Genomic DNA, 25,055 nt, shown 5'->3' with positions numbered 1-25,055 from the left:
CAGCAACACAAGTCGCCCTCTCTGGGCTTATGACTTCCAGGCCCTTCGCTGCTGTGAAGCCCCTTCCTCTCCATCCTCATGAGTACCAGCCTTATCCTAATAGCCAGCCACTCTCCTCCACCTCGGATCCTACGTCACAAACGTCCCCTGCGCCGCGCATGCGCTGACGTCGTGCCCACCCCCCTCTCCCTTGGCCACCCGAAAGAGAGATAAACAAACTCTGCCCCCCGTGCGCGCGCGCGCGCCTTCGCCGTTGAGGGGGAGCAAGCAGGGCCTGTCGCCGGTGTTTTGTCCCTCCTCGCGCCCCGTCCCTGTCCTCCTGACTCCCGCGCGCGCCTCTTAACGGCCCCCTCGCAGCACCTGGCCCTCCTCCGCCCCTCAGGAGGCCGAGGCCGAGGCGGTGAGGGCCCTGGCTCCGAGGGGAAGGGAGGGAGGGAGGGAGGGGAGCTTGGGCGGGGGTTGCACTTGCACTTGGGAAGGAACGCGGGCTGAAGGCTGTGGGATTCTGGGGGCTGTCGGAGGAGCCTTCATCCCCAAGGGCCTCCCTGGCTTTGCCTTGAGAGTGAGGGAAAGGACCGTGGCCCCTTTAAGACTAACTGGAAGAAGGCAGCGGCAGCAGCTTTCCCTGAGGCTCCTCCAGTCTGCTTCCTCAGTTTAGTACGTAGAAAGATTCTGTGGCTCCCCTTAAGACTAACCGAAAGGAGCTTTCCCTTCCCTTCCGCCCCAGTCTCCTTCCTCAGATGCATTTAGTTTGGACTATCCTCAGTGTCGTGTGTATAGAGACCTTGTGGCACCTTTGAGACCAACTGAAAGGAAGAGGTTGGCAGCAGGAGCTTTCCTTAGACTGACTTCTACTTCCACTAATATTTGTATAGTCCCTTTAGATTTAAAGGGTTACTCATAGTGGTCATTCTGCTACTCCAATAAGGGCACTCCGCCTGCACTGCTGAGCCCAACAGAGATTGACTGCCATCTCTTTTCTTATGGGATCATATAGTATTCACTAAAAGCTTAATTCACTCTGCAGAGTCCTAGTTACATCTCATCTCTCGGTGTGTAGAGAGATCTTGTAGTATCTTTGAGACTAACTGAAGATGGAGACCTTGGCAGCAGGAGCTTTCCTTTAGACTCTGCTTCTTCAGATGCATTTGGCCTTAGATCCTGTGGCCCCTTTGAGACCAACTGAAAAGAAAGAAAGTTGGCAGCAGAAGCTTTCCCTGACACCCCAGTCTACTTCCTCAGATGCATTTATCTTGCACTGTCCTCCCTTTAGTATGTAGAACATCTTGTAGCACCTTTGAGACTAACTGAAAGAAAGAGGTTTCCTCTAGACTTAACTCTACTTCCTCAGATGCAATTTGCTGGGACTATCCTCAATTTATTTTGTAGAGAGATCTTGTAGCACCTTTAAGACAAACTGAAAGAGAGAAGCTGGCAGCAGGAGCTTGCCTCTAGACTTAACTCTACTTCCTCAGATGCATTTAGCTTGGACTATCCTCACTTTAGTGCAGTGGTCCCCAAACTGTGTCCTTTAAGAGATTTTGAACTTCAGCTCAAAGAAGCCTCAGCCATGTTGGCCAATAGCCTGGGATTCTGGGAGCTGAAGTCCAAAATCCCTTAAAGGGGTGGTCAGTTGGGGTCCATTGCTTTAGTATGTAGAGTGAGCTTGTAGCTCATTTGAGACCAACAAAGAAAGAAGTTGTCACCAGGAGCTTTCCTAGACTCCTGTCTACTTTCTCAGATGCATTACCGCTGCTTCCCAGACATTGGTCCTCCAGATGTTTTGGCCTTCCTACACCCAGAATTTCTGACTGTTAGCCAAGCTGGCTAGGTTATCTGGGCATTAAAGTCCAAAACCTCTGGAGGAGCAAAGGTTGGAAATCAGTACGTGAGACTGAAGTCTGCAAAAGCTCATGCTGCCAACTTATTTCTTCCCCTTAGTCTCAAAAGGGGCTACAAGATCTCTTTCCAAGCCTTGGAGGTAGAGAGGAACTGCTGGACCTCTTACCCTCTCCCTCCACCACTCCCTTCTCCTTCTGTGTCATGTCTTTTTAGATTGTAAGCCCGAGGGCAGGGAACCGTCTAACTAAAAAGATTGTATGTACAGCGCTGTGTAAATTTACAGTGCTTCATAAATAAAGGTTAATAATAATAATAGTAATAATAATAATAATAATTCTACAGACAAACATGGCTATATATTTGAATTCTTCCATCTTTTTAAAGCTAATCTTACCTCTAGGGGAGAGTTGCCCTGTGTTTTTGTTTTCCATAGGAACTTCAGAAACTTCTTTTCAAGTTTTGCCTAAATCTTGCCTGTGCTCTTGTTGATTTATGAATGCAAATGCATGGGAACTTTAATCATATTAGTGAAAGAGGAGCTTTGCAGAAGGATGGCTTAGGCAGATGTGACAAGGCTTTGCTCTTGATCCCCTTCTTCACTGCCATTCCCTTCCCCTTTTCTGTCATGTCTTTTTTAGATTGTAAGCCAGAGAACAAGGAACTGTGTAATTCACAAACTGTAAGATGCTCTGAGAGCCTTTGTGGCAGAAGAGGGGGTTATATATTCTCTACATGAACTGAAAATGAAATGGTCAGTCAGGTAGCTTATTGGAGTAGCAGAATGACCACTATGAGTAACCCTTTACATCTAAAGGGACTATAAAAATATTAGCTATAGGAACTGCAGACACTGAAGTAGCAATAGAATGGATTAGCTTGCTTTGTGTTATTGTTTAACTGTATGTGTGGTTTGGAAATGAACATAACACTCATTTATGGATTTCACACGCTTGCTCTCCTGAAATGTTATTTTTAATCAAAAGGGTTTTCTTGGATATATGTTTTGATATTATAGAATATAGAGGCAGTTGTATTTTGCTGTTGTTGTGTGCCTTCAAGTCGTTTCTGACTTATGGCGACCCTATCATGGGGTTTTTTGTGACATGCTTTGTTCAGAGGAGGCTTGCCATTGCCTTTCCCAGAGGTTGAGAGACTGTGACTTGCCCAGTCACCCAGTAGGTTTCATGGCTGAGCTGGGAATTGAGCCCTGGTCTCCAGAGTCATAACCCACCACTAATACCACTACCCTACACTGGCTCAGTTGTATTTTATAAACTTCTGTCAGAGTTTAAACCAGAAGTAATTTTAATGTAACAATGCTCTTCTTCTTCTTCTTAACTTCTTTTTATATTGCTTTAATTTTTCAGGAAACACCTTGATTGAGCAGTCTGTGTCAGTACACCTCTATTAGGAAAATGGCCTCTGCAGTAATTAGTTCGGTGCCTACTACAGCATCTAGGTTTGCTCTTTTACAAGTTGATAGTGGCAGCGGATCTGATTCAGAATCTGGAAAAGGAAGAAGTATTCGAAGTGGTGGAAAGTCTCAAATGTCAGGCAGCAAGTCATCTACAAATGAGAAGAAAAAAGAAAAGAGGAGGAAGAAGAAGGAACAGCAGCAGAGTGAGGCAAATGAGGTAAGAATGACATTAATGTTTAATATGAAGTTGTGCCGGCTGCATATGCACATAAAAGGAGATGGCAAACAATGATGAGGCGTGTAATATATAACCATACAAGATATAAGATAATTGAGATTCCAGCAAAGTTTGGAAGGGGCTTTAGATATGTTTAGCATGAGGCATAAATCTTACTGTCAGAAATTCTGAAAGCAGACATCGTATCTAAATGAAGATGAGACACAATTCTGCCTTCAGGTTTACTTACTAAAAAGAGAAGGGAAATTGAAATTGCCAGAACAAAATGAAGTATTTTAATGTAATACTTCAGCAGTTTGAGTCAGGCAGACACTCCCTTACAAGCGTTCTTACTTGTACAAAAGTGATGCAAATATCTTAAGATCTTTTCCCCCTCTGGCCACTGGTGGAAGCCAGAATGTTCTTAGCCTTGCTTCAGTAGTCTAAAGTGCAAATAACGTGTATTTGCTGAGCCAAATACATTTTGTAATTGTTACTGTTGTTAGCTCCCCTCCCTGGTGCTTGTATGATGTTTTAGACTTAACACTGATTTTAGACAACGAATACTGGAAACCGCCATGGGAAGAAAAGACTCTAGAAGGTATCCTGTCACAATTTTAAATAAACAAATCATAGCCTATCTCTTTTAGTCTGTATGTATTGTATATTAGTATTTCTTACCAAAGTATCCAAAATACTGCAATTTATATGGAAGCAACACGGTTGTTACTATATGTTATGGTGTGTATCATTTAGAATATCACAGAATGAAAATTTTGGTTGTTTTTCTTTGTAGCTCAGAAATCTTGCATTTAAAAAAATTCCTCAGAAAACTTCCCATGGAGCCGGTTTGTCTCAGCCTGAGCAGGCACTGAACAATTCATCACAGAAAGACTCTCAGGAAGAAAACTGGCAAGAGTGGAGACAGAGAGATGAACAGGTAGTATTTCGTGGTTGAGTTCAAGATCTTACAAGAAGCATGTGTGATTACTTTTCATCACTGTGGTTCTGTATACATTGTAGGACAGACAATGTAAAAGTGCAATCCTAGATCAGACGTGAATCTCATTTATTTTATTTGGCCTTACATTTGCATAAATTGGTACATGATTGCAACCTGAACCTGAAGGCACAGAACTGTGTGCCTTTGTCTAAAAAAAAAAGCCCTATGAAACATGCTAGGAGTAACTTCTACACAAATATACATAGGATTAGGCTATAACCGATAAAGATCCTGAGCATATTTACTTGGAAAAACATTATGTTTAGTTCAGCAAGACTTGCTCTCTTAGGATTACAATATTAGGAACGAAAGATCAAAGTGTTCAGAGAGGGCCAGAGCAGATGAGCGGGAAGGAGTGGTCCGAGTCCACTCTAGCCCCAAATGGATTGGGACCATGGTGACTGCATGGCTTGCCCCAAAAGCAGCCTGATGTCGCTGGTCCCAACCCACGCTGCCAATAGCCGGATTATCCTAACTCCTTTTTGCTCTGATAAAAAGGACTGGAGCGTGGTGTCGCTGCAGCTGTAGGCCGCTTTGGAGGCATGCATCGTTTTAACTCCACACCTCCAAAGCAGCTAGAAGCCACTTCTTTTGGCCCAAGAGGAACAAAATCAATGAATAACTCTTGTTCCTTTTCCTGAAATTATGCAGATATACAGAACTCATTCTTGTCACAACTCATGAATGTTAGACAATATACTTTATGTAGCAGGATGCTTTATTTTTATAAACCAGTAAACACTAACAAAGATAATTTCAAACAATGCCTTACTTAATAACTATATTCTACTAAAATAATACTTAAAAAGTCAAAGGATAACAAGTTATTCAAGAGTGTAGTGAAAATAGGTAAGTATTACCACACTCCAGATATACAGTATCTGTAAGCAGCTACTAAAATGCTTAGTTAAATGTCTTATCATGTTCTAAATAGTAGAAATACTGGACCAGAAAAGAGCTTTGAGATCTTGATGATGCTAGACTCAATTGGGAGGCAAGTGTTATGACTCCATCAGAGGAGATTTTAACCTGAGCTAAGGAAGATTTTCCAACAAATCTCTCCTTTTAATCTCCACACAGAAAAACAGCCCAGGAACAAAAGACCATCTCCCAAAAATGGACCCATATTACTCTAATTGTCTTTTATAGTAGTGGGCTTGTGGATTCTAGTCCAGTTTTCCAAGGATAGTTTCTTTAAAACAGCTGTCAGGCTGAACAGTTGGATTTCCAGATAAATGGAGGGGAACATTTCATTAAACATCAGATTGGCTTGGAAAGCTTTCTGAGTTCTAGCCATCTTTTCAGATTTGAGTAGCAGTATGGATCATTTTTTTCTGTTGGGGAAAGGATACAAATCTTAAGCAGAATTTTTGGAGCCCTGGTGCCACAGCAGTTAAATGTTCCCAGCTTGTTGTGGGCAATTAGCTTACACTTTGTAAACCACTTAGTACATTGGTAAGCAGTATATAAACATACTTGCTATTGCTAATTTTTGCAGTAGCTAGTCTATGCAGGCTGACTGTTGGGACAGTATGTGTCATTGGTGGCAAGAAAAGTTTTATATAATACATGTATGCCATTTGCACAAGATGACTGCTTTGTAGACTGAGTTGACAGGAGCCTAGGTCTTAATTATCATTCTACCAGCATTTGGCACATGTCTTGATTTCTTTTACTCTGTTGATTTCTTGAGCAAGAAAGGTGGAAAATTACCTAACCAAAGCACAGCTAAAAATAAGTTTCTGATATGTTATATTAAGATTGTGTTTAAATAAAAGCCTCTAACAAGGTCCATACTTCTCTGCTGTTTCTTCAGCTGACTTCTGAAATGTTTGAAGCAGATCTTGAGAAAGCTTTACTTCTAAGCAAACTGGAATATGAAGAACATAGAAAGGTATTTCCTGCTTTTATTATTATCAAAACACAGCAAATGTTCTTATCAATTCCTGGATCTGTTAGAAGATCAGCTAGTTTATTAATCTACAGGAAATATTTTGGAGTTGTGTATTTAAAAATGTTTTTCATTTTCCCAGCTAAACAAAGGGGGGAAAGCCATAAGATAGGGTAAAAAGCAACACCTAATATGCAAGAAATGGAAACAGAGGTTAAGATTTCCATTTGTTTTTCTTGCAAATATTACTTAGGTTCTACTTTTATGCTTCTGCAAACAAATGTAAGTAATGTAGTTATATACAGCTTTGATAGCATGAGAATGTCCTTTGGAAGTAATGAAATGATCTAAAATATAAGGGAAAAAAGCCTGAGGGCAGGGAAATGTCCAATTAACAATTTGTAAGCCGCTCTGATAGCCTTTTGGCTGAAGAGTGGGGTATCAGTAAATAAATATTATTACAAATATTATGTTATACAGTGCGCCCTCAGCTTATGCGGGGGATTCATTTCGGGACACACACTCCCCCCCCCCCCCCCATAAGCTGAATTTGACGCATGTTCAAGCCCCATTTGCATGAATGGGGCTTGTGCATGTGGTGGTGTATTCGCACCACAGGTGCACACCCCAGTCATGTCAATGGGATGTGCCGCCCCGCGCGCTCCCTTGCGGCTTTGAGCTTAGGCTCAAAGCCGCGTATAGAGCATGCTCAAAGCCATGTATAGCGCACCTTCGTATGACGCAAGTGCACTGTATAAACATGAATGATCTGGTAGATCATTCACTTGAATCTCCTACAGTGTTGGAGAAAGTTCCCCACCAAAATTCCTCACCTGAGCAAAATTGTTAGCTTTGGATAAGAGGAGTGGTCATCTTAAAAGATGGAAATTGTTTAATAGAAATAGAATAGAAAGCAACTAGATATAAATTGGCAGTTCTCATGGTGATTGGATGTGAGAAGAGGTCCCATAAGGATCTGTGTCGGAATGAGTACTTTCTAACGTCACCTGATGGTAGGGAATAGTAGTGTAGAATCCACACTCGTTAATGACACCAAATTATTTAGAACAGAAATGAAGAGCACAAAAAGATATATCTAAACTAGAACAATGGGAATTAAAATGGTATAAGAACTTCAGTGAAAGCAAATGTAAAGGAATCCATATTGAGATAAAAATCCAAGTTTCGTGTGTTAATTCGTGTGTTAACTGATGGCAATGACAGACCAAAAAAGGGATCTTGGAGTTGTATTGGATAGCTCAAATAAAATAACAGTCAGAAATAATTTGTCACAGGCCCATGCTTGACATGGTGGCCATTAGATACATTTCACAAGCTAGCTCTGGTGGGCTTCCCAGAGGTGACTTATGTGTACAGAATCTTGGACCAGATAGGCTTTAAATTTGATCTAGGATGACACTCCTTGCATTCTTACATTCTTAAGCATTTTGTTTCTATTCAGTTGATTTACTGATTCATTTGTGATTACCATTTCAAGTTAAAGACAGATGAATAAACATGTAATCCTTTACAGGAATATGAACATGTTGAAAATGCTTCTCCTCCATCAAAGACTGTGCATAAGAAAGAAAAAAGGAAAAATCAACAGGGAAAAGACAAGCCTCTAACAGTGTCTTTAAAAGATTTTCAATGTGATGCCAGCATAGGTATGGAATTTTGTTGTTATTATTCTGTAGTAAATGTTTCTATGAACCATTTGATCCTGCTCCAGAGAGTCACAGGACAAAAATATCTGTCATTTGGAGAAACTGTAACTAAGGCCGGGCGGCTTGGAGCAGCCTCTGGGTGTTCCAACCGCAAGCGCACCCTGAGCAGCGCGGTACCATAGCAACCAGATGCTGTGGTCCAGAGACTGGCTGCTGCTGCTGTTCACAACAGACCGTCAACAAGGAGCACTTTTTTGCACTGCTTTTGCAGCTGGTTTTGGACCACCTCAGGCAGCCGCTGCGCAGCTTCAGCCCAATCTGGGGGCATACAGTATGTTGTCTGAATGGCAGACCCCCGGATTGGCCTGAAGGCGGTGCTTTTGGCCCATCTGTTTCAGGCCTAAGTCTCCTGGATAACCAAACCAGTTCTATTTTAAATTCAGATCAAAACCCAAACTGAAAAATACCTAAATCAGTTTCATCAATCTCCAGTTTCACATCTCAGCATCATGCTCTAAGAAGGAAATGTTATACTTCACACCTGTGGCAGTTGTTTAGATCTGTGTTGCTTTGAGATCGGAAAAAAGAATGCAATGAAATATAATTAGTAATCCCATTTTTAATGTTTCAGATCACCTTCCCAAAAAGCAGGAGGTAAGTACTTGATTAAACAACAAAGAGAACTTAAAAATTATATAGATTAAATGATAGTTATTCAGTTTATTATTCAGAATAACTTTGTCTCCTAATGAGCACATACATATTTTTGACATGTATTACAAGCATTGCTGTGTATTGTTTCAGGTAAGTGTCATGAATTCATGCTCATGGTTCTGTTTTGTGGCCTTATGTGGGCAGGCATGGGGCTAGATTGTAGAATACTCAGGAGTTAGTAACCATGTTGTAAATTAGTGGTTTGGACTATTAAAATAAAGGCAGCACCTGTGGGGGTTTTAATGAATAATATCTCTGTGTTACAGCACCTGCAGCAAAAGCTATGCTCTACATATTTCTAGAGAGAAAAAATGTGCTCATGAAGGATGTGTTCTCCTTTTGATCTTGTGTTAACTACCTAATCTAACTACCATTTCTTTTTCCTTTGTTATGTGACTTAGTTTTAGAATGATTTTGTGCTCATCACTAATCAGGACATACAGCAGGGAGCATCACCAGCTGCCCATGGGCTCAGCAGGGGAAGAGTTTGCCTCATATTGCCATAGTGAGATAGGTGTCTCCCTCTGCTTGGATCATAGGGTACTAGTAGTAAATGTAATGGCTATATAGAACTACATTGTCAGTCAGGGTGGCTGCATGGCGGGGGGGGGGCGCTAAATCTTTATGGTATCCTCACTCTAAATGATAGTAAGAACATTACCAAAACAGCTTTTTTTTTTCTTTGCTGAGAGGGCAATGAAAGTACAGTATTTCAACAAGACAAGGATTGGTACCTGGTTGCCATGCAAGCTTAAGCCAAACTATGAAACCATCTATTGTGCCTAACAGAATGAGCCTGGTCTCTCTTTACACTCATGCACTCCATCTTCTCCTACTGCCGCAGCTGTGAACAGTTAAGAAGCTGTTGCCTCTGTTTTACATTAACTGCTATTTAGTATTCTATCCCAATTTGACAGGCAATGGTTTGTTTCAGCCAAGACAACTTCATTTGACTGATCTGTTATAGAACTGTTTCTCAAAAAACACACACGCACGCGCACACAACCAAAGCCCACAGATAAGCCTAACAACAGTTTTGGGTTAGGACAACATGCTGAACCCGGGGTGAAGAATGTTATTCCAGTGTGTGTGGCCAGATGACCCTCTCCCCATTTGCTCATGAGCCCCCACCCTAAGTTAAATGATACCATGGAACATAGCAAGTGGAGGAAGCTGTGGGGCAGATGGCACCATGTTGACCCAGGCACAAATTTCAGGATTCATTTTGCATTTGACACTTGGATGAAAAACCAGGTTTGAGCTTCTATAGCCCAGGAAAGTTTGTATAGACCAAAGCCAGTACAGCACAGGCATTGTGTGCAGCCAGTGTCTGACTCATTCTCCCTTTGTCCACTCTATTCCACTAACAGCAGCAGCAGCAGTATTTTATTTTCTTATATCCCACCTTTCTCCCAATATAGGGAGGCAGCGAACAACAACTTAAAAAACAATACAGTTTAAAAACAGTACAACATTAAAATATATATAATTTTTTTAAAAAAAACAAACAATTTTAAGAATTAAGACAATTATAAATTGAAATTAATGTGTTAAAATACCAACCTTAAAATTTAAATTGCACATCATTTAAAATTCAGTCCTTATCTGCTTGAAAAGGCCTGACAGCCCAAGAATATCTTTATCTGCTGCCAAAGATAGCAGGGATGGAGCCATCCTGGCCTCTCTAGGGATGGAATTCCAAAGTTTGGGAGTAGCCACAGAGAAAGCCCTCTCTCGTTCCACCAAATGAACCTGGGAAGGTGGTGTGACAGAGAGAAGGGCATCTCCTGATGATCTCAGCACCCTAGTGGGCTCATAAGAGAGATACGGTCCTTCTGATAACCTGGACCCAAGCTGTATAGGGTTTTATAGGTCAAAATCAGCACTTTGAATTGTGCTCGGAAGCAGTCTGGCAGCCGGTGGAGCTGTCACAACAAGGGAATTGTATGCTTCTTGTAGCCAGCTCCGGTTAACAACCTGGTTACAGCTCTTTGGGCCAACTGAAGTTTCTGAGCAGTTTTCAGAGGCAACCCCGCATGGAGCACATTATAGTAATTCAAACAGGATGTAACCAAAGCATGTACCACCGTGGCCAGATCTGACCTCTTGAGGAATGGGTGCAGTTGGCTCACTAATTTTAACTATGTAAATGCACTCCTGGTTACTTCCGAAACCTGGTCTTCCAGGCTCAGTGCTGAATCCAGAGGTACTGTACCGGCAAACTAAAAACCTGAGTTTTCAGGGGGAGTGTAATCCCATCTAGCACAGGCTGAATCACTATTCCCGGATCTGTCTTTCGACTGACCAGGAGCACCTCTGTCTTGTCTAGATTAAGCTTCAATTTGTTTCCCCTCATTACAAGTCCGTTACAGTGGCCAGACACCGGTTTAGGACAGAACAGCTTCCTTAGAATTAGGTGAAAGGGAGTGATAAAGCTGGATATAATCAGCATACAGGTGATACCTTACTCCAGAACTCGGGACAACCTCTCCCAGCAGTTTCATGTTGATGTTAAAAGGCATAGGGTACACGACTGAACCCTACAGTCGCCACAGGCCAATGGCCAAAGAGTCGAACAGGAACCTCCCAGCACCACCTTCTGAGACCACTCCTGCAAGAAAGAATGGAGCCACTATAAAACATTACCTCCAAGTCCCATCCCAGAGAGGTCACTCAGAATGGTCCATGGTATCGAAGGCTGCTGAGAGGTCCAGCAGAACCAACAGACACACACACACACACACACACACCGTCCACTTCCCTGCATAGGTCATCCACCAAGATGGCCAAAGCTTTTTCTGTCCCATAGTGAGGCTTGAAACCAGTCTGACATAGATCTAGATAATCCATCTCATCCAGGAACCACTGGAGTTGAGAGACCACCACATTCTCCAACTCCTATTGGGGAGGCCATCTCTACTGTTATCTGTCATCAGTTTCATGCCAGAGGAGGAGTAAGGAGATCTTGAGTCAAAGACTTGCTATAACGTATTTGATAACATTGATTTACCATAATGTTCAAACACAACTAAAACCTTTATAAGTAGTGGCTAATAGTAGATACTGGTTTATGTGTTGAAAGATATGCTGTTAAACTTTCATGAAAGTTGTATTTCATGTTTAGATGTGTTCAAGGGAGAGGGACTTATCATTTTGGAAAGAAAAACAGGAAAACTATCTTATTTATTTATTGTTTAGCTGTTTAATTATTTTTATTGGAAATTAAGAATAAGTTTCTTGACAGGAATTGGGCTCACATACTGTATTGCATGATGGTGAATTCTTCACTAGACTGGAAGATGATGTGCATAAAATACTTGTTAGAGAAAAAAGAAGAGAACTTATTACAGACAATGGAATGGATAACAGCACATCATGTGACCACCCACAGGTATTTTAAACCAGTTCTGGCACCACAATACAAGGAGAGTGTGAATTGCTGGAGGGTGTCCCAAGGAGATTGACCAAAATGGTGAAAGGTCTGGAAACCATGGCTTATGAGGAGCAGCTTAGGGAGCTGGGTATGTTTAACCTGGAGAAGAGCAGGTTAAGGGATGACTTGGTAGCCATGTTTAAATATTTGTAGGATGTCATGTTGAGATGGAGCAAGCTTGTTTTCTGCTGCTCCAGAGACTAGGGCCCAGAGCAATGGATTCAAACTATAAGAAAAGAGATTCCATCTAAATGTTAGGAATAACTTCATGACATTAAGTACTGTTGGATAGTGGAATCTGCTGCCATAGAGAGTGGTGGAGTCTCCTCCTTTGGAGGTTTTTAAACAGGCTGGATGGTCATCTGTTGGAAGTGCTTTGATTGTGTATTTCTGCATGGCAGGGGATTGGACTGGATGGTCCTTGAGGTCTCTATCAACTCTGTGATTCTAAACAGAAATTCTTAAATGAATTATGTACAGTACAACTGCCATATCAGCGGGGATATGTTCCCAAACTTACTGCTGATAGTGAAAATTGTGAGTAATGGTGAACCTTATATTTGTGACAAAGGTTGAACCTCCAGATGCCTCAAGAGACCTTATTTTTATGGACAAGAGCAGGGGTAGGCAACCTTTTTGAGCCGGGGGCCGGGTTGCTGTCCCTCAGACAACTGGGGGGCCGAAGCCAAAAAATAAATAATTAATTTTTTTAAAAAAAAATTAAATATATAAATAAACCAGGACAAATGTAGGACAAAATTTTCAAATGGAAGACACTTTTTTTAAAAAAATGGAGGACACGCGAAAAAAATTGCTGATTTTTTTTTTAAATGTAAATATAAATGCATGTTTCTGAAGCTTTTATAGACAATTGCCCCCAAAGGCCCCGGCGGCAATCGGTGGCAGGACCGGGCCGGGGGCCGGTCCCAAGGCCTTGCCGGGCCGCATCCGGCCCGCGGGCCGCAGGTTGCCTACCCCTGGACAAGAGTAAGTGAAACCACTGGTGCCAATCCTGAGATATGAGGGTTGTACAGTACATGATTATCTTGAAGAATGCAGTTGAATAAGACAAAATTGGGTAGTCAAAGGGAAAATGAAACAAACTTATGAATTCAAAAAGCCACAACATTTCTCCAAGCCTGAGAAGAGTCTTGCAGAATAATTATGTAGCTAATGATGCTACTTGGATTTGCTTTTCTTCTGTTCCCAACCAATTTTCTTTGGTGTCACAACCACATTTTTAGTAATATTATGTAAGCTATTCTGGGATCCGAGCTCAGTGGCCGGGGAGGGGGGGGCAGGTTATTTTAAATTCACAATAAAGCAAAGTAATAGCTTATCATTTTATTCACCCTTTCAAAATATAAACCCCACAAAGATAAGTGGTTTACAGTGCTTTTTTATCTGTGATGTCTTGCAATTCTCTTCTGATTGTTCTTGGATAGTATAGCCACAAATAATGTTTCAGATAGATATTCAGAAGATTGTGCTTGTACAAAACTCCCACATTTTCTTATATTAATTTTTATTAATTTTTAACACAGTCTCCCCACTTATATGTTCAAACCCATTCCACTCACAAACTTGCCAAGTGGACTTGTAGGTGTTGGACAAGAATTCTGGTGAGCCCCCGACGAGCCCCAAATGGATCCAAATTTTCAAAAAAAAACCATAGCAATAGCCATGGGAGTGATGGAGTTGGGCGAGCAAACGCCCCACCAGTCGCCTCCCCATCATATCCGGAAGTCCCTAACTTTAGTGATTTATCAATATGATGCATCCCAAGTAGTATTCTATGAGTAGAATACTGGCTCAAGAACAAACCTTGGGTTCTTTCTCTTGATGGAACTTATGGTTTATTCTGTTAGACACAAACTTACTCTGTTTAATTAATTTAAAAAGCAAGGGTTCTTTTATACATTTTTATATTTGAAAATATTTTGAATCATGGTTTACATTTCTTTCAGTTCTGTGTATGTGATTCATCCTTACTTGTATGATATTTCTTTTGGAGGATTTTTTTCTGAAAGATGGAAGAATAGAAAGACTAAAGTTGGAACTTGAAAAGAAAGATGCAGAAATCCACCAATTAAAGAGTGTGATCATTCAATGGGAGGTATGTATCCTTTTTACCGAATAACAAGCAACTTACTAATTTTAACTAAAATACAAGTTGAACTGATGCTTTGTGATGGCCAGCAAAAGAAGCATTTAACTAGGGCAAGAAAAGATTTAACAATTAGGAAAGTTACTTAGACATAGGGATATAATAACAACTAGAGATAACAGGCAAGAAGGATTGAAAAGAATATTTACCGTATTTTCCGGCATATTAGACGACTTTTTAACCCCTAAAATCTTTTTGAAAGTTGGGGGGGTCGTCTAATACTCCGGGAAGGCTCCGCTGCCAGCACGAGGGCCACTGGCCTTGCCCTCCTCCCAGGCCCCAAGGAGCCCAGGATGGAGCGCCGTGGCCTGGTGCGAGGGCCGCCGGCCTTCTCCTCCTCCCAGGCCCCGCGGAGCCCGGGAAGGAGCGCCACGGCCTGGCACGAGGGCCACCGGCCTTGCCCTCCTCCCAGGCCCCGCGGAGCCCGGGAAGGAGCGCCGTGGCCTGGCCCTCCTCCCAGGCCCACGGAGCCTGGCCCGCAAGGAGCGCCGCGGCCTGGCCCTCCTCCCAGACCCACGGAGCCCGGGAAGGAACGGCCGCGACCTGGCGCGAGGCTGCTGGCCTGGCCCTCCTCCCAGGCCCCGCGGAGCCCGGGAAGGAGCGCCGCGGCCTAGCGCGAGGGCCGCCTGCCTGGCCCTCCTCCCAGGCCCTCGGCGAGCCCGGGAAGTGAGTGCCGCAGCGCCTGGCGCGAGGGCCGCCGGCCTTACTCCCTCCCAGGCCCGCGGAGCCTGGGAAGGAGCGCCGCGGCCTGGCCCTCCCCCAGGCCCTGCGGAGCCCGGGAAGGAGCGCCGTGGCCTGGCACGAGGGCCACCGACTTCTCCCTCCTTGGATTTTTAAGGAGGGCGTCTTATAAGGCGACATATCCCCAAACTATATTTTTACAGGAAAAGGTAGGTTGTCGTCTTATACCCCAGTCATCTTATACTCCGGAAAATACGGTATGTTGTCAAGTGAAAGCTACTCCAAAAATGATACACAAAAGAAACTGAAAGTGAATGGCCACTCTACTGACATAAGTGGCTTGCAAGGTAGAGGAAATGAGTCCCAGTGGATGCTAGGTTCCTCCCCCAATAAAACAAATGAATCTGAAGAGGAGACTATGCCAAAATTAACGGCAGTTTCAATGCAGCCTATAAGACAAAAGGTTTTAGCTAAGCTGAAAGCTCAGTTGCTGCTGAATCCTAGGGCGGACACCTATTTCACTGCATTAGGGGTGTTGACAGATCATGTGCTCCATCAGCTGAGCCAGCACTGACTGAAATAAAGAAACCACAGCAGAGAAAGGAGAAAAACAAAAAAATAAGTTGCTAAGAAACAGAAGAAACAAAACAATGCCAATCCAAAATGACGGGCACTCAGGAAATGAGGTCTGAAGAACATGAGGAGAGTTACCAGAGCGAACAGCCAGCTTTGCTTGGTAACTTGTTAAACACTACCCCTAGTGCTAGCAATGTGCAACTGACAGACGGGAAAAGCAGCAGATCAGACACAGTCCTTGTTATCCACTGGGGTTTGGGTCCAGGACCCCCTGTGGATAACAAAATTAGTGGATGCTCAAGTCCCATTAAATACAGTGGCATAGCAAAATGGTTTCCCTTATATAAAATGGAAAATCAAGGTTTTCTGTTTGAAATTTATACGTTTTTTCAATGTTTTCAAGCCATGGATGCTTGAATCTGTGGATAAAAAAATCCGTGGATAAGAAGGGCTGATTATAAGTATTCAAGCAAATGAAATTTTTAATACGTTAAGAGCACAGATACATGTCATTGAATATTTCTAATTTAATACAAGTTACAGTCAAAGCAGAATTAGCAAATATGTTTGAAATGAATACCATGGGTCAGCAAGAAGAGTCAAATGTCAATACCAACAAAGGTAACAAAAATGAAAAATACCAATAGAAATTGATATGGAACATCAAAGTAGGAAAAAGCATACCAAGAAAACAAAACTCATACTTGATTAAGAATTAAATGATGAGCAGCATGGCAACAATAGAGAATATATGAAGGAATCATACTTAAATTCTGATGATGACATAACAGCAGAAGAGTATAAACAACAAGAAGTGGAGGAATATGACTCCTCAGGCGCTGAGATGAGGAACAGCAGCTAATTGCAGAAAGGTTGTTGCCCGTAGAAAAGTTTAAACATCTGCTCAAAAGAGTATTTCAGACTTTAGGCTTACAACATGACAACAAAGAAAACTCACAGGAAAAGAAATCTTCAAATAGAAACATAGCAAAATTAATCTAAAAACAAAAGATACAAAGGGAAGAAATTCCCATGCCAGAAATATTTAAAGATTTGAGGCGGAATGGAATTCCTCTTTTCAATCAAAAAAATTCATAGGTTACAGTCAAAGATTGTATTCTTTACAAAATGAAGGTATGAACGTGTTAAAAGTGCCCCTTGTGGACATGCTAATTGCTGCTTTGATCTCTGGAGCAATTGCCCCAAAGGAAGGGGACACTACGCTAAAAGACATTGATGAAAAAAGGGCAGATTCAGTATTGAGGAAAGCCCATGTTTGCGAGAGCTGGAGTCATGTGGATACAAGATATAAAGAGTACCAGTGATGTATCACTGACGGCTTTGTATAAAGCATTAGAAAGGATAACCACAGTTCTACAATACATAGCAGATGCCGGCCATGACACCACTACTTTTGCTGCTTGCAGCATAACAGCAATGACAATGATTAGAAGATCACTTTGGCTTAAGCACTGGGATGCCAATAGCAAATCTCATAACTTGGCATATTTTCCTTACGTTGGAGACATACATTTTGGAGAAAAAGCACTAGAAAAAATTCTTGTTGAAAGCAAAGACAAAAAATGCCAATTACAAAAGAGAATAGACATACGAGCATTCAAAAATACTAATAATTCATATAATTTCTTCCGAGGCACAAGAACAATTCCAAAATAGTCACAATACAGAGGTCAGTGATACCCGTGGTTCAGGACTGGAAATGGATTTAGTAAACAAAGTACTGATATCAGACAGAATAAAAAAGAAGAGGTCAACACCACAAGGCATCCTAGAAATCAATATTGACAATTCACAATTGGCAGTAGGGGGAAGATTACTCAGATATGCAAATCAGTGGTAAAAAAAAACATCGATCAGTGGGTACTTCAGGCGTTAACAACAGGCTATAAAATAATATTCAACAGAAAACCAAGATCAAGATACCCACCTTCCCCAGAGCCAAAAGAAAAAAGCAAATGCATAATTCATTTTATTTATTACGATCAATTGATCAAACATCAACAAACAGCAATCACATCCAATAGTTAATAATTAAAATTTCACCAGGGAAACCACTACTAATTCAAAAACATACACCCAGGAGAATGAACTCTACACACAGACATATTAATCAGTTACAGTGCGCCCACGTCATACGCAACTTCCACCATATGCTGGAAGCCACACCGGATGAAAGGTTCATGAGCCCCATTACTTGTTATGGGACTTGAGCGTATGTGTTTTTTCTCTTACGTGGGGGGGGGGGGGGGGTCTGGAATGGATCCCCGCGTAAGAAAAGGGCCCACTGTATTAGATCCATTTCAGATAGATCTGTTTGCATCACAGAAAAATCGGAAGTTAACCAGATACTACACATTACAGAAAGATGCAAATGCCATAATTTGCAAATACATTCTTTCCAAATCAGACAATGTGATTGTCTGGATTTGTTTTTTCATTTTGTCTCTCATAGTTGAGGTCTACCTATGATGTCAATTACAGGCCTCTCTCATCTTTTTAAGTGAGAGAACTTGCACAATTGGTGGGTGACTAAATATTTTTTGCTGCTGAGATGAATTCTGTGTTGAACACCTTGTTTGTTGCATTGCGAGCCAGACTTGAAATTGGAATATGTATTACTCTCTCTTCTTTCTGCTTTGCTCACCGCCAGTTGTAAAAGCCATTCACATACCACCACCTCCAAAAATGGGAGTTTGAAGTATAATTTGTATGATAGTGTATCACACTGGTTGTTAAATGAACATAAAACTTTGAGGCTGTAATCTTTGATACATTTACTGAGGAGTAATCACAATTGATCACATTGGGACTTCCTGTAGAGAATTCAGGCATAGTTTTTTGCTGTATAACTTTAATGTTGAAACAAGATGGGTTAAATGAACCACTTGTGTTTGATTTTTAAAAACATTTAGGCAAAGTATAAAGAAGTAAAAGCACGAAATGCACAGCTGTTGAAAATGTTACAAGAAGGTGAAAGTAAGTACCATTTTGTGTTTTTAAAATATATTTAAGATTATTTTAAAAAATCTGTTAGAATAATTAAATCTATTTACAAGTGTGTGGGAAATAATAAAATAGACATGTTTGTTGAGTTTTATGTGGTAGGTCTGTGAAACATCTGAGTCATTGAGCCAACAAATTATTGGCTGCTCTATTTAGTCTCAAGATAATTCCAGTCAAACACTAGTTGGAGCTCATTTTATAGCCTATCTTTCACTGCTTGTATCTGTTGTTCAATACAATTTCATCCAGTGTGGTTGTTCCATATTGTCAAAAGCTACAACATCCTACACCTCAGAGAACTGAGAAGCCCTCCAAAACCCACTGTGATGAATTTACAAAACATTTTGTGGACAAAATAACTCCAATCCATTCAAACTTGGACTCCACATTGAGGATAGATTCTGAAGTGGCAATTGAAGCATAGACTTGTCCACTGACAGATGAATTTTAGTTCCTTTGGTTTTAGGATTTTGACAGATTGCTTGGATATGGTCAACCACTTTTAGACCCATGGTGATATTGGCTTTTTAGATCTGTCAGGGAATGGTGCATGATCAGGTAGTGTACAATGTAAATACTTTTTTGGAAAAAATATTATATTCCAGCTCATCCAAATGAGGCAGTGATAAGACCTTCACTGGACTCAGCCACCCCAGATTTGAAACTGGCTAGCCTATCCTTTCTCTTAAAGCTAGTGGTGACAGCACAACTTGCGGCTTTTGTGAAAGAAACAAATCTTTCCACTCTAGGTTTATGCCTGGTAATGGGACAGGAACAGCTTTGGTCACCTTGATAGATGCTCTATGTCAGGAACTAGATGGGATGCGTATGCTGCTGTTGATTTTGCTGGACCTCTCATTTGATAACATTGGTAGTGGTATTCTTCTGAGCTGGTTGGCTGATACAGAAGTTATGGGCACGGTTTTGCAATGGTTGCAGCACTACAATGTTACCAAAATGTAGTGGTTATGGATTGTTCTTCAGCCTTCTTTCCAATAGTCTGTGGGGTTCCACAACCCTCAGGCCTGTCTCCTGTGTTTTTTAACATCTACATGGTGTTGGGGGAGGTCATCCAGAGTTTTTTGGTTAGCAGTCATCACTATTCTGGTAATCCTCAGCATTATTCCTCTTTTGCATTTGATGTCAAGGAGGTCATGAAAAGCTTGAATGTAGGTGTCACTAGTGGTGTACTAATTGCACTGACTTTCACTTTGCTTCAGTTTATTATCCCCTAAATAGCTTTTACCAGGTTACATAGAGGGCATTCTTAACCTGCATGAGTCTGCCTGGAATTTGAGTTTCCCAGTGGAGATCGTGTTGTACGCTTAAGTATGCTAGGAGGGTCAGGTTGCACTTTGGTTGTGGAAATCAGTCTAGTTCAGTCTTTTGTGTGCATTCAGTGGGTAACCAAGACTGCACTGTTTTGTAAGTCCTTTGGTCCCTAAAAGTAGGGATTTGGGGACTGTTTTACAGTAATTGTGTATGCATTCTAAAACTGTTTATTTTTAGTTTTGATTAGTTTTTAAAAAGTGTTTTATGTGTTCCACATTGCCTTGTGGCAAGCTGAGAGCCAACAAGCAAATATTAAATACATTAAGCTGAATACAGCTCACCAGCTATGTGAGCCCTGGTGGCGCAGTGGTTAAATGCCTGTACTGCAGCCACTCACTCACAAACCATAAGGTTGCAAGTTCAGTACAGTGGTACCCCGGGTTACGAAAATAATCCGTTCCGCGGCGCCCTTCGTAACCCAAAATCTTTCGCAAGCCGAAAAAGCCATAGGCGCTAGCGCTGGAAGCCGCGATTTGGTGCGAAAAAGCGCCGAAAAGCACCAAAAAATTTTTTCGTAAGCCGAAAAAAAAAACGTAACCCGGAACAGTTTTTTTCTATAGAATTTTTTCATATCCCGGAAATTTCGTAACGCGGTGCTTTCGTATCCCGGGGTACCACTGTACCAGCAAAAGGGCTCAAGCTTGACTCCGGCTTGCATCCTTTCGAGGTCACTAAAATGAGTACCCAGACTGTTGGGAGCAGTTAGCTTACACTTTGTAAACCACATAGGGAGTGCTTAAGTGCACTGGTAATGTATAGAAATGTACTTGCTATTGCTATTGCTCGTGGCTTGATATACCCACCTACCTCATTTTTAAAGATACTGAAGGGAGTTTAATTTTTTCACTGTTTTAATATTGTAGTGAAAGATAAAGCCGAAATACTACTTCAAGTTGATGAATCTCAGAGTATTAAGAATGAGCTGACTTTACAGGTAAAGATTTTGTAATTGTTAAAATTCTGCTTCAGATCATAATAACCAGGACATATAGGTTGAAATAAATGCAAATTCTTTTTATGGAACAGGACTTCCCCTCTAGCTCCTTCTACTATAGCCAGCTAGAGGCTGCTCCTGAGACCGAAATGTGAGATATGTAGGAGATTGCAACAAGGATAAGGGAATTTTTAGAAACTGGCTTTCACTTTGCTTCTAGATTAATCAAATTTTCAATTAATATTCAGTCAGCAAAGTTCAAGAAAAGAAGTAGCAACTCAAGAAACAAATTCTAGCTTCATACAGATATTAATAATCTAATTTCTCTGTTTGATATTAGCTGCCTTGAATGTTCACATGAATTAAAAGAGGGGATATTTTTTAACAAAAATTAGTTTGTCGTTATATATATTAGATTCTGCTTAAAATCTATTATATATAATGACAAAACCACTTTTTATTTTAAAAATTTATCCTATCTTTTATAACCTTTTTACTGCTTTTTGCAGTATTGATGTCTCCATTCTCTTTCTGATCCATGCTGTGATATTTTATAAAATTTGAATATTGCAAAGAAAATAGAAAAGCAGTAGTATATATTTAGCTTTTATTAAAATGGATAGGTTGTGTAATTCACATTGAAGAGAAGCCTGCAGAGTGAACTTCAGATGAACTACCTCATAAAGCAATGTATCTGTAGATTCTACTGCTCAGGGATCCTGGGTAACTTTAAAGATATTGACTTCCTAGTAATTAGAATCTAAACATTAAAGGATCCTTATAAAACAAATAGATATAGTGGTACTTTTTAATTAGCTTTACATAATTTTTAAAGCTCTCCAACTCATTTTGCCTACTCACTTGCACCCAACATATGAGGCTTTTTTCCTCCTGAGCTAGAAGCATATTGAGGTTAATATTTATTTGAAAGGAAAGTTCTTGTCCAGGTACACAGAAAAATAATTGAATGTGTGTGCTTCTGATTTCCTAATCTCAGGTACAAAGGTAGTCGTCTTCATTGTTCTCTTTTTTTATGGATGTTTATAGGTTTATCTGGGTGCTGCTCGTGGAGACAAAGTTTTTTACTTGAGAGAACACCTCTAGGAATCTCTAGGTCCTCCAGTGCAACTCTGTGGTCAACATCTGCCAGACATTGACCATAGAATTGTGCTGGAGGAGCTACAAAGACCTAGCGGAGTGTTCTCTCTAGGAATCTCAAGGTCCTTCAGTGTGCCTTTTGGTTAAAGTTGATCACAGAGTTGCCCTGGATGACCTAGATATTCTAGAGAAATCATATTAATAAAATCTATGAATAATCAAATCCACAAAAGTCAAAGCCACAAATGTGGAGGGATGAGTGTAATTCCCATTAGTAGAACTGGGAAAAGGAAATGATGGCCAGAAGTTTTAATAATCTGATACTGTATATAGTTTACATAGATGTTTTTCTCTTTAAAAGTTTTTTAGAAATAATTCTGAGGCAATAAACATGTGAATATCTTGTCTTAAATATTTATTCATCATTCTAAAATAAAATATTTTGATAGTCTAGTCCCCCCCCTTTTTTTCCGGGGGGGGGGGAAACGAGAGAGGATCCATTTTTTTGTGGGCCTTCTGTATCCCACCCATACATATTTGAAACAGATAGGAGGTGAAAATATAATGCATTGGTCTGCTATGTTTAATGGAGGGCAAATTCTAGAATGGTCCTTTCTTAGTTAAAAGAAGGTAGATGTTAAGCAGCCCTGGCTTAAACAGCCATTTAATTTCATCCAGCAAGGTAATCTTGTTCATATATGGCATTCTTGGAAAACTATTTAACTTCTGCTAAACTATCTCCAGTACTGAAATCTCAAGCTCAAGACCACAACAACAACAACAACGGGTTTTTTTTAGCTGTCTCATTACTTATGTTTAAAGAATTGTTATTCAGGTGTGAGAACATTAGAGTAAAATCCATATCTACAAGGGATCCAGAACATTTAGGAAAACAGGGAATTTTGTTTAGGCACACAAGTGTATGTTCAGAGTTTCATTTTGGGTGTTTCTTTTGCAAGACTCAGTTCTTCTCTAGTACTTTAGTGTCAGCTTGCAGAGACTGCTGCAGTTTTCTGAAGATACGGATTGAACAATTGAATCCTTTAGGAGAAAAGACAGCTAAAATCTTTATTTTTTACTGTATTTGACTTTCAATAATTGTCAGAATATTGTGATAACTTTTACCATGTGTGACAAATGTATCATATTACTTCTGTGAGCATTTATCTCATCAGCCTGTAATTTGAGACAAAACATTACTTTTTCCTTTAACGCTTTAAATGGGACATGTAGTTTTTAATTCTCTTTAAAATATCACATTTATTAATGATTTAAAACCTTTTTCAGACCAAGGTGACTGTTTAATATATTTTTTTTAGGTTACCAGTCTTCATGCTGCACTGGAACAAGAAAGATCTAAAGTGAAATTACTCCAAGCAGAGTTAACAAAATATCAGGTAACTTACAATTGTCCAAAATAATTAATTTAAAATATTAGATTGTAAAGTGAGGGAAGGGGGGGGGGGACAGTTAAGAATGGGTTTTTTTGGCCCCATCACTTCTTTCTAGCCACCTTTTTGCCTTTGAGAAGGCATAGGTGTCCTCCTCAGCTGGGAAGAGAGAGAATTGCCCAAAATTGAGTTGGAGATTACAGGAGATTTTTTTACTGAACTTCCTCAGGATCAAAATTGATCCAAAGAAATCATACATTCTGATTCAAAAATAATCTTGGGTCTTTTGTGTGTTCTGAAAATATACTTTTAAAACATACTTTAAAACTATTTCTCTTGTGTCCTGTATACTGAATGTCATTCAGCACATCATGAATGCTTTGTGTCCCTGAACTGTGGGTTGGAAGAGACATCCCTGCTGAAGATGCCCCAGTGCGGCTTTAAGATGTTCCAGCAGTGTGCAGTGTGGAAACGCCACACCGCTGGAGCGTGTTGAAGCCACCATGTCTGAGCCGCTGGTTGGCTTCCAGGAGGCTTCTGGGCACTTTGGAGCATGGACCGTGTAAATACTGTGCTCCTGAGATACCCAGAAGCAGGCGTTAACAGGCCGTTTTAGTCCTATATTGATATTTTTTCTCAGTGATCTTAATCTATATTCACTGTTAAATTTTGTGTTTATGTATACAATAATCTACATTAAAATGTGGTTGGGGTTTCCTTTGCTGATGGAAGGCATCCATAATCAGAATGCAGACATTAGCAATTCCTTCTCCTCACTGTAGTCTTTTTTTCAACACTCACACGTAATATCTGATGTGAGGGGACTCCCTGTTCTCCAGAGCAGGTTTGAGAGACGATGCATTGAGAAGATGGAACTGCTGCAAACCACTCCTTCCCCATTCTGCTGATGAATGGACAGTACCTAGCCACCCAAGTATCTGAGGGTAATATAAATCCTGCTGAAGCTTCCATGAGTTGACTTGCCAACCTGCCAAATACTGAGTCTTCTCTAATCCAATGAATGCTCCTCCACTTTCTGACAAAGCTCTGCTTGTAAAAATATTAATCTTTCCTGTGCAAATCTGAAGAAAACATGGATGATTCTTTTTGACTTCCACTTTTACAAATGGCTGTCTTCTGCTGTCTCCAAAAGCCCTGCAGAGAGAGTCCATTCATTCTTTGAAGGAGTGGCTTCCTTCTTCATCAGCTTTTGTGGGAGGTAGCAGTAAAGAAAAACTGTCAGTACTTCTGTGAAACCACCCTGTTCACTGGGAAAATGCTTTGTTTATTGACACTTAATTTTTGATAACATGTTTCCTGTTATCCCCCCCCCCATTTTTTTTTTTTTTTTACAGGCTGGAAGAAAAGGAAAAAGAAATTCAGAGTCTGACCAGTGCAGGTGATTACACTTGCAATACAAAGCAAAGCAAAAAATAAAAGAAGTCTTCAGGGTTTTGCAGAAATGTATATTTGTATTACTGCTTAACTATGCAGTTTTGGGAGGGGGTTGGAAGTAAAGTTTGATTGACTAACAATCACAATATTCAATCTGTTGTACTTTTAGTGTAAAGAAGAGAGACTGGAAACTAATATTACAATGATGCTCAAAACTTAGTTTGTCCTAATTCTACATCTAGTTTTTCATCAATCAATAAACCTTTTTTGTCA

At 40.7% G+C, this 25,055-nt stretch overlaps 1 protein-coding gene across 2 annotated transcripts; it reads left to right on the top strand.

Moving 5' to 3' along the window:
* Positions 1 to 219: 219 nt before the first annotated feature.
* On the top strand, positions 220 to 25,055 carry GKAP1 (G kinase anchoring protein 1). 2 transcript variants are annotated; one of them, XM_042452811.1, is made up of 12 exons: positions 220 to 400; positions 3,210 to 3,476; positions 4,273 to 4,416; positions 6,296 to 6,373; positions 7,905 to 8,037; positions 8,669 to 8,691; positions 11,996 to 12,142; positions 14,199 to 14,300; positions 18,542 to 18,605; positions 20,828 to 20,898; positions 23,316 to 23,393; positions 24,743 to 25,055. In XM_042452811.1, exons 2-12 carry the CDS (start codon positions 3,258 to 3,260, stop codon positions 24,788 to 24,790), a joined length of 1,107 nt encoding a protein of 368 aa, XP_042308745.1. In that variant the 5' UTR covers positions 220 to 400; positions 3,210 to 3,257; the 3' UTR covers positions 24,791 to 25,055. The 2 variants fall into 2 exon arrangements, with proteins under 2 accessions (XP_042308745.1, XP_042308746.1); XM_042452812.1 differs by lacking the exon at positions 220 to 400 and adding an exon at positions 454 to 657.

The sequence above is a fragment of the Sceloporus undulatus genome, chromosome 2 (assembly GCF_019175285.1).
Source record: "Sceloporus undulatus isolate JIND9_A2432 ecotype Alabama chromosome 2, SceUnd_v1.1, whole genome shotgun sequence".
Classification (NCBI taxonomy): domain Eukaryota; kingdom Metazoa; phylum Chordata; class Lepidosauria; order Squamata; family Phrynosomatidae; genus Sceloporus; species Sceloporus undulatus.
This window is presented reverse-complemented; position numbering and strand designations above follow the sequence as displayed.